The sequence below is a fragment of the Vigna radiata genome, unplaced genomic scaffold, assembly GCF_000741045.1.
Source record: "Vigna radiata var. radiata cultivar VC1973A unplaced genomic scaffold, Vradiata_ver6 scaffold_43, whole genome shotgun sequence".
Classification (NCBI taxonomy): Eukaryota; Viridiplantae; Streptophyta; class Magnoliopsida; order Fabales; family Fabaceae; genus Vigna; species Vigna radiata.
In genome coordinates, this window is record NW_014542924.1 from 627,519 (window position 1) to 637,941 (window position 10,423).

Here is a 10,423-nt window from a genome sequence, read left to right on the forward strand (position 1 = left end):
CTTCATGCTCCCTTTCTTCCTACTCCTACATCAGTAGCCATCACCATTTTCACTATTATCATTATTGTGTCCATGGCTCTTGCCATCACTTATATGGCTATTGTCGTCACCTCTTCTTTCTTTTTTTTCTTTTCTCATTTTTCCTTTTTATTTTCTATTTTTCATTCACTTCTGATTAATTTATAACAATAACACTTATTTTATTGATAAATTTATCGATAGAATTATCAATGAATTTACCAATGAAATTATCGACAAATTCACAAATAGATTTAAAAAATACAATTATCAATGAATTTTGCAAAAAAATGAATTATTGATGGATTTAAAGAATAGTTTTCAAAAAGAATCAATTACCAATATATTTATTAACAAATATTCAAAATATTCAATTATCGATAGATTCACCAAAAGATTTTAAAGAAAAGTCGATTAACGAAAGATTTACCAGTAGCTTTTACTATAACATGTTCAAAGACCAAAACAGAAACTTTCATTTTTGTCACAACTGAAATCATAATGGGACAAAAATTCAAAAATTAAAATTTAAAAAAATAAATAAATAAAGATTTAAAATTGTCACCATAGCTTATTTTGAGAAACAACAAAAAAACCATAAGAAAAAAGTGTGATACGTGAAATCTAAATTTTGAATTTTGGAATAAGAATGTATTAGTACTTACAACTCCATAACTTTAATTAAACATGCAAAACAATGTACTTTTTTTAAATACTCATTTTTTTCCTAAAAAATTAAGAAAAAAAAAACACTTTTTAAAAAGAGACTTGACGAAATTTAATCATCATTCCTATATATTTATATATTTTTACTTACAATGGAAAATCAAAATTTATGTAGTTCTGAAAAAGAATTATTTGAGTGTTTATATCATATAATTATACAAATATTCATACTTTTAATTCGCTATATAAGACGTTGCGAATGACCATATAAATATTAAAAAGAAAAAAACAATAAAATAAATGTACGAATAATTAAGTGTATGAATAATTAAATAAGTATTATAAAGAGTAAAAGAGAAACCCAAATTAAAAATTAAAAAAAAAAAAAAAAAAAAAAAAAAACTAAAAATAAGGTTGTATGAAAACATGGCGTGTAGTCAGAAAAAGCGCAAAAATTAATTAAAAGAAGTGGGGGTGCAGTAATAAAATGCTTGGAGTGCCTCAGTAAAACCCAAAATGAAAACAAGAAATAGGTGTGTGTGGGTAGTAAAGCACGGGATGAGATGATACGATTAAAAGACTTTTTTTAGTAGATATGCGGAAATGTTATTTAAAATTTTTATTGGACTATGACATTATTAATATTTTTTTAATAATAGATTATGTATTATTATTTTATTAATTTGTATATTTTTTTTTAACGTTGATTAATTAATTTTATCCTTTACAAAATTGGAACGTAACTGAAATGCAATCGCAAAAGCGAATAGTTTTGGTGTTGTGGTTGGTTCTAACTTAAAAAGAAACAAATGAATTATTTAATTTGATTTTTTTTTCTTATTTTCTCGTCTAGGAAAACTTAAGGAGTTTGACTTATAAAAAGAATTATAAACAAGCTAAAAAGCTTAACCAGGCAAGTAGCCTAAAAAGTCAATAAGTCTTATTCAAAGTAGGCATATATATATATATATATATATATATATATATATATCACCAGACGAAAAAATCAGAAAAATGTTTAAACAAAAATAATTAAGAAGTAAGAAAAAAACAATACATAAGAAAAAAAGGAAAAAGTTCCAATTAAAATCATTGGCTCTTTAACCATCCTCTTATTAGTCACTCATTTTCCAAATTTAATAATTTAATCTTAAAAAATATTTTAATTATTATTTAACAAAAACAATATATATAACAACTAAACCTATCAAATACAATAGTCTTAGTTTTAATGATAGTTTTATCCAAATTAAATGGATACAAATGTAAACTAATTCAAATTCAAATTTAAACTGGATTATAAACATATAGACTAATTTTATCCAATTAAATCGATTTGGATTTAATTAAAACATTGTGGGGTATATTTTGAACACCACTAAAAAGGCCTTAATCACCCCGTGTGAAAAAATCACGATTCAAAAACATAAAACCTACTAAAATAACAATGTTGAATGACAAAAACCACAGCAAACAAACAATCAAAACAACATTGACGAAAATAACAAGTGTACCTATGAATGTTGTTATGACACCCTAACTCAAAACTATTACATTTTCATATCTCTTTTGTTTTGGTTTAGTAATATTGAACAAAAATGGCATTGATCCTTTGATATAACTTGGTTGGTTCACAGATTTATACTCCATAATATAAGTTGAAAGGAATGGGATTGTAAAATCAATAATTTCTTTTAAATTTGAAAACAAACAATTGATTTTTTTTTTCATCATCATTTCCGGATAAATTCCAATTTTCAATATACTTGAGTTTAAAACTGTCTTCCTTTCATACTTTAAAGCTAATTTTTAAAGTTGTTTCGGACTATGAGGTTTAGGGTATGGGTTTAAAGTTTTAACTCCTTGTCTTAGTTATTTTTCATTTTTTACTTCGTTATCTGTAAAATATACATTGATACTAAAATGAACAAAAATTTGACAGTCTTAATAATAATTGTGTATTAAATGTTACCAACCTACCATACTATTTCAGATATGTATTTATAGATTTCAGAACTGAATTTGAATTAACATCGACCCAACTGATGATGATCATGTTTTGACTTAAATTAATCATCAATCATAATTATATTTTAAGTTCAACCATTAGATGTACATTATCTGACCAACCGTTTATGAGATATTGCCAACTAGTTAAATCGTCCGAATTAGACTAATAGAAAAGTCGTACAATACAGAAACTATAAAAAATTATATTTAAGAGATTAATTATTTGCTTGTGTTTATCACCATTAACATACTTACGACATATTGTAATATATACTAACATCAAAGAAGTATGCATAACCTTTTTTATAAAGAAAAAAAACAATATACTTTAAGAAAATATAGAAGGAGAGATGCATACTTTTTTTTTTTTAATTTGAAAACATAAAAGTGTTAAAATAGATGCAAGTATACCAAAAGTAATAAAATGTGAGAAAAGTCGTATTTATTAGGATTATGGATTAACATGGACCACTCAATTTATAAATCGTTTTTTAAGAACTAAAGAAATTAAGAATTTGTTCATTTTTAGTTTATCTTAAATAGTGGAAACGATTTAAAATATTAAGAAAAAGTGCTTTAACTAAAATCACAACACATCGATATGACTAAAATAGTAAAAAGAACTCACAACAAATTGACTATTTCATATTTTTGGCCCAAAAGAAATGTTGTCCTAGTGGTGTGGTCTAAAAAAGTCTCAAACAAATAGATATGGGGAATTTCTTCCTGCACTCCCATGCTTTGCTTCCCTATAATTATAGTTTTAGGTTGTACAATTGTTAGATATTTCATATTGTATAATTTCTAATGCAAAATTATATTCAAGATTTAATGCATATTTTCAAGATAATTTACAAGGCAAATTACATTCCAATTGTATAATCCATAATGAAAAATCACATTTAAAATTATATAATTCATAATACAAATTTAAAAGATAGTCTGTAATCTAAATTTCATATTATAGCATTCGTAATACAATATTATATTTTGAATGGAATAATTTGTAATGTAAATTTGAATAGTCAATCGAAAATATAATTTATATTTCAGATTATATGACCTATAGATTTAAAATTGTAGAATCTATAATGCAAATTTTCATTTTGAATATTTATTATTGAAGTTGAAGTAGGAAAATAGAAGAGAGTGGAGAAATTGTTTTTATTGTAAAGAATTGTAAAAAGGAAAAACAAAGGTGACAAAAGCCATGATGATTAAACTTGGTTCAGTTAACTCCAATGGCTTTTTTATGATAAGTCTGTCTACCAACTCCCATGATTTCATTGAATCAATTTGAGCTCCTCTTTCATACCTATGGTTAGTCACAGCCTATTCATATCCAACAGGTTCCATGACAGAACATTACGCCTTTGAAATTAAGCTATAGCCTAAAAATGTTCTAAGTTTTTCTCTTAATATGAGAAATATAAGAGAAACACAAGCAATCTAATAATTTCTTCAAAAGGCATTATTAACACATCTACGGCTTCCCAAAGATCCAAAGTCTATAGGTAGTTTTGCATTTGAAAATATTAAAAAAAAAAAAAAAAAAAAAAGAAACTAGAAAGAGTGAAACTGTGAAATATGACTGCATGCATAATTCCACTTCTTTTCAGCAATATTGTATGTTTTATACAGCAAATAACTGGCAAAAAATTAGCATAAAATCTTATTTCCAATTTGTTAATTCCAATAGTCATGAATCTACTAAATAAAATATATAGAAGGTAGTCTACTAAATTAAGACCAAATACTAATAGTAGTCTATTTTGACTACCGTTTTTAATCAATGATTGTTAGAAAAATTGAATACACATTCAGACATCAATATTTGAATTAAGCATGATTGGCTGTAATATGCGTAAATTATGGTCTAAAGAAAACATGCGCAATGTTGAAAAATCAATTCCTGAAATTGTCAGCGAAGACTTTACATAACTAACCGCACATGCTATGATTCTTATGATCAAATAAATAAAGACAAAACTTATCTGTTAGGCCGTTTGGTCAGGAAACGGCTGGTTCACCATTATCCAATCGATGAGAATTTAACAAGGAATATTTACTTTTCGAAGATTTCAACGAGAAAACATAAAAGAAAAGATCCAAAAAAGTAGAGTACACACTGGAAGTAAGGAGAAAAGAATTGAGACAAATCCGTTTCAAATCAAAACACAAACACTGTCGATTAATCAATGATTGTCGCTTTACAAGAAATACTGTTTTGTTTTTCTAATAAAAGAGAAAAATAGGAGAAAAGAATATAATGATGAGCCCAAAATAAGGCAAGAAACCAATTAAGAGGAGAGACAAGATGGATACAAAGAATGAGAAAATAACAACAATGGGTCGAGGAACCAAAAATAAAAAACTAATTCCCAGACGCATGTACAAAAATTTCAAACGGATATTGAACACAGATCGTCAAAAACTTGTCTGATGTTAGGCCTCTCATTTACAGGGAGAATACACCTGAGAGATATTGCAAGCAGTTCATCCATCTCTTTGGAGGATTCTTCCCCACCTGCAATGTCTCTGTCGATACAGTCCATTACCCTTCCTTCTCGCTCACACAGCCTAACCCAATCTGTAAGATCAACAGCACCTGACTGCCCCGATATTATGTCACCTGCACTTTTTCTTGTCAACAATTCCATTAGGATAACACCAAGAGCATACACATCGGCCTTAAACGAAGGAACGGGTTTTGATGCAGCAGCAAGTTCCGGAGCACGGTATCCAAGTGCTCCAAGGTTCAGTATCTGCTCTGCAATTCCAGCCGGAGTCATCAGCCGGTGCAGACCATAGTCAGTAAGACGAGCACTGAAATCAGGGCTTGCCAAAACTATATTCGTGGGCTTCAGATTTCCATGGGGAAGTCCTCGGTCATGAAGGTATAGAAGACATCGTGCAACATCAACAGCAACTTTTATTCTCTGGCTGAATGATAACGGGGAGTACCTTCTGGGTGTGCTTTCTGTGCAAACAGATACATTGATATTACATTCAGCTAACAAAAAGTTCATATCGTGTCAAAAAAATCCTGAGCAGAGAATTCGAGAGCTTTCAATATGTTTTATGCTAACTGTCTGACAAGCGGTACCTCAAAGATACCATGACAAAAATATAGCCATGGAGCCATGAAAAACTCTACAATACACCTAGAAATAGACATGGAGCCTGTACAAGCGGCATGAGTTACAAACCACTATCTGAGATGACCCTTTGTCTGCCAGCTATTGAGAAGGCAGGTGAAAATTGACAAATGACAGATAAGATTGAAGGCGGCATCATGCTGTTTAACATTTTTTTATTTCAAATGAAAAAAGAAACAAGACGTTATAGCAGGTCCAATTTGAACAAGCTATATGTTATCTACACCCAGAGCAGCATGAAGAGGCAATGAAAGTCGAGGCCACAAAATCCACACTATGATTCTTGTAAACAAGTTGAAGAAATATTTCTTCATTGGATGCTTAGGTATAAGGAAACAACAAAACCTGAGTTCTACGTCTTAGGTGCTATTGAGTCTTGATGTTCTCTAACTAAAACTAAAGCTTCACCAAGACAATCAATGCCAATAAGTAGTGTCAACCTTTTAAAAAAAACAGAACACTAAAAGAACCTAAGGTACTACACCCAAGTTCTGTCCAGAAGGTACTTCTAATTTCTAATCGGAAAACGTTCATAAATAATAAGTATAGCACAATGAAAGACCATAGGATAGGACATCACAAAAGCAAGCAAAGAAAAATACCCATGAAAAAGGCACAAAATTCAAAATGTATGGGATGGAATTTAGATATGTTGACGGAAAAGCAAACTATTACCATAGAGATGAAGGGCCAAATTGTCCCCATGTATATAGTCAGCTAAAAGGAGCCTTTCTTGTTCCCTAGGCCCCCAATAGTATGCTCGTAATGGGACAATGTTTGGATGCCTCATAGAACCAATCCTTTTAACTTCTCTAGCAAATTCCTTTTTATGTTTTACCAATCCCACCCGTAACCATTTTACAGTCAACATATGACCACTGTCCAAAGTTGCTTTATATAAAGTGCCATGGCTACTTCTGCCAAGAACTTCAGCTGGTGCTCTAGATAATTCCTCTGCAGTGAATGCCAGGGAAGAGTCCAGGAAAAACAATTCCCCAGCCAACCGATCTGGTGAGTAAACATCCAACATCACTGGCTTTTCACAAGCCTCTATGAAACGTGGTGAGGATGACAATGGGGAACCAGGAGAAGACTTCCTTCCAGATGAAGTGGGAGGGTTATCCATCAAATTAGGATTTACAGATGCTGAACTAGTAGCCACCATTCCCTGCGTTAAGCCATGCTCAGAAATTTCAGTTATAAACTCTGACTGTCCACCAGAGAGTGACCTCGAATTGGAAGTCAGAAGGTGGTCATTCGAAAAGCTCAATGAGGTTGTTGGGGGTTGAACATTTGTATTGAACTTGAAGAGGGAAGGCCTCGAAAGTCCTCCTAACTTGACATCTCTTCTAGTATTTTGACCAGTGAACTCACTTCTTCCATGAAATTCTTTTAGTTGTGTTCGATGATATGCCAATAAAACAAAAGCAATCATAATAGCAGCACCTACAGAGGCAAGAATAATTGCTATCCTGATATTACCCTTTGAACTATGACGTCTACCCTTATCTGGAATGTTATCAGGCACCGAAGAAGTCTCAGGAGAATCATTTGGTAACATTAACTTTCCATTTCCAGGGCGAAAGGATGAAGGAGAGAACTGTCGCAAATTTTCTGGAACTCGACCAGATAGATCATTATTGGACACATTAAATACAACTAAGTTGGATGAAAGCTTATCAGGAATATTTCCAGAAAATTTGTTGTTAGACAAATCAAGGTACTCCAAATAAAGAAGTTTGTTCAATTCACTTGGCAGCGGTCCGGAAAACTCATTCCTAGCCAAATTCAGCAGTTTGAGGACACTCATCCTATCTATTTCAGAAGGCAAGGCGCCTTCTAAGGAGTTATTAGATACATCAAGATATTCCATTGGTTGATAAGGAGGCATAAGGAGTAACTCACTGGCTCCTGAACCTTGAAGCAGAAGTTGCCCTGTGAGCTGATTTCCAGAAAGATTCAGTCGTGTCACTGATGATGAAGTAACTAAACCTCGTGGAATGGATCCCTTGAGCTCATTTAAACTTAAATCAACTGTAAACAATTTTGAATAGGTTCCTAAAGTAGGGGGCAAGGATCCTGACAGCTTGTTTGAACTCAGATTAATAACCTCCAGTGGGGCTTCCCAGTTCTGTATAACAGAAATGTCACCAGATAGCATATTTCTGCTAATGTCAATGACCGTACATCTGGTCAAAGAAGTTGGCAACGATCCTGACAAACTATTGGATGAAAGATTCAAAATACTTAAACTTGTAGAGTTGATTGCAGCTATTGAGCCTGTACACAAGAAAAGAAACGCAAATTAATTAACAGAATACTGAGTTTACCATCTTATTTCTCTCAAATTCTTCATAAACCATGATAAATTATCATTTACTTAATTAATTAAAAGATACTCAACCAAAATTGCCCGAACCAAATTGGTATACACTTGAAATAAGTAAATTCAATTGCAAAATGAAAAAACAGAAGCTTTAAAAGATATAGTCAGTTGAATAGAGTCACCTGCAAAAGCCAAGAGTAAACACTATAAATTCATAGAGAGAGAAAATATAGCACGCGAATTCTACAACCATAAGTCATCACTGCACTAGAAAATGTGATAAAAAAAATGAGTCAAACACCAGGTATCATTAGATGCAGAGAAGTCAAACTAACTGTTCCTTACTGGAGATAACCATCCATAAACAATGTTTCTTTTATGAAACGTATTTGAGTTAAGAACCATTCCTTTTATTTCGTCTTCTCTCTCTCTGCACCCATCTCTTACCGGACATCCCTTCTCTCGCCCTACTAACTAGCACATACTGATTTTAGCTTCATGCATCATGGTTTCCATTCAAGCACATGCAAAACAGAACTCATGAACTCTCCCATTCCACTAACAGCCAGTGGCCGCTTTGGCTACAGAAATTCTAGGATAAATAAAAAGGTCTCCGGGTCTCCGGTTCTAGCGCATGCACCTTTCCTACATCTAACATTACAACACTGCATGTGCATGCACACAAACAACCAATCAAATGCACGCCCGCGCAACTTTCATCTTACCAGTTTCCCATATAGGTTCAAGCAGCAAGAGGACGGAATATAACAAAAAAACAAATTCAAGAATCTAATTCCAATAACCAGAGCTTTAAATAGTGGTTAAACAGTGACAATTCTGCCTCCACAACAACTTGAAAGAGATTTTGTTACCGGTAAACCCGTTGACGCTAAGATCCAATTCTACCAGTGGCACTGAAGTTTGCAACAACTCCTCGGGCACGGACCCAAACAGTTGGTTCCTGGGAAGCCTAAGAACGCGAAGTGCAGGTAATGAGCCAAAAGAAGGAAGCTCACCGGTGATGGAATTGTTACTCAAGTCCAAAACTTGCAGGTTGCGAAACAGACCAATGGTGGAGTTCTTAAAGAAGTGACCGTTCAAGTTGTTGTAACTGAGGTTAAGAAAATGTACCGTGTTGGCCAATCCAGAAATATTCTCCACAGTGAGGGAAAGTCCACCAAAGAACTGGTTAAGACTCAAATCAACGCGCTCCACATTCCGTAGAGTAGAGAGGACGTCCCCAATTTCCGCCCAGAGAGCGTTGGCATGCAAATCGAGGACTCGGAGCTGCTGAAGGTTGGAGAGGCCACTGGGGAAGCCGCCCTTGAACTGGTTGTTGGACAAATTGAGGTAATTAAGACCCCAAAGGTCGTTGATCCGAGCGGGGATGGGGCCGTAGAACTTGTTCTGCGAAAGATCCAAATGCTGGAGAGAGGAGAGCGAGCCCAGGGAAGGAGGCAACCTTCCAGTGAAATCGTTGCCGGAGAGGGAGAGGTTTCTGAGCATCTTGAGGTCGAGGAGAGTGTGGAACTTGAGCTCCCCGCCGAGGTGGAGGCGGTCGAGGACGATTCCAGTGACGTTGCCGGACTCCTCGTCGCAAAGAACGCCCTGCCAAGTAGAAGGACAGGCAGCCGTGGACTCGGCGACCGCCGCCGGAGCCCAGGAGTCAAGAAGGTTGTGCGGATCTTTAGTTATCCCCTTCTTGAATTCCATGAGAGATCGAAGCTCCGGGAGTGAGGCGGAGGAAGAAGTGGAGAAGACAGTGAAGAAGAGAAGAAGAAGAAGAAGAAACGAGATGAAGAGGTTGGGTGGGGAATTCATCGGAGTGAATGTGGATGGAAGCAGAAAGAGAAAGAGAAAGAGAGACAGAGACACCTTAATTATTCATCTACAGAGAGAAAAAGAAAGATGGAGAGAGAGAGAGAGAGAGAGAGAGAGAGAGAGGAACCCTAGGGGTAGGAAGTTAACATCAAAAACATTAAGATTGGATGATAGATGATGCAGGAAGAAGAGCAGAGAGAAAGTGTAGTGTAGTGTAGTAGCAGGAGTAGGGTTTGGTTTTTCTTTTAATTATTATTAGATATTTTTATAATTTTAAATAAATTAATTAAAAAAAAAAAAGAAAGAATGGGAGGGGTCAGGTGGAGAGTGTTGGTTGGTGGGGGCGACCGAGTAACTACAGTCTGTAAAGGACAACCTCTTCGTCCTCTCTTCTCTTCCTGTTCCGTTTCTCCGTCTATGTATG

The 10,423-nt window shown here is 33.9% G+C and overlaps 1 protein-coding gene across 1 annotated transcript; it reads right to left on the reverse strand.

Annotated features, from left to right (window-relative positions):
• Nucleotides 1-4,857: 4,857 nt before the first annotated feature.
• On the reverse strand, nt 4,858-10,218 carry LOC106752754 (probable inactive receptor kinase At5g10020). The gene is made up of 3 exons (XM_014634505.2): nt 9,051-10,218; nt 6,528-8,132; nt 4,858-5,674 (listed from the first exon to the last, which is right to left on the reverse strand). The coding sequence occupies exons 1-3, from the start codon at nt 9,997-9,999 to the stop codon at nt 5,097-5,099; spliced, it is 3,132 nt and encodes a 1,043-aa protein (XP_014489991.1). The 5' UTR covers nt 10,000-10,218; the 3' UTR covers nt 4,858-5,096.
• Nucleotides 10,219-10,423: the final 205 nt, after the last annotated feature.

What these genes read in the sequence shown, in the direction of transcription:
- LOC106752754 (XM_014634505.2), bottom strand. Translation starts at nt 9,999, where the DNA reads ATGAATTCCCCACCCAACCTCTTCATCTCGTTTCTTCTTCTTCTTCTT. An exon ending in TAGCGTCAACGGGTTTACCG is followed by an intron (nt 8,133 to 9,050) that starts GTAACAAAATCT and finishes TCTTGTGTACAG; the next exon opens with GCTCAATAGCTGCAATCAAC. An exon ending in TTTGGCCCTTCATCTCTATG is followed by an intron (nt 5,675 to 6,527) that starts GTAATAGTTTGC and finishes CTGTTTGCACAG; the next exon opens with AAAGCACACCCAGAAGGTAC.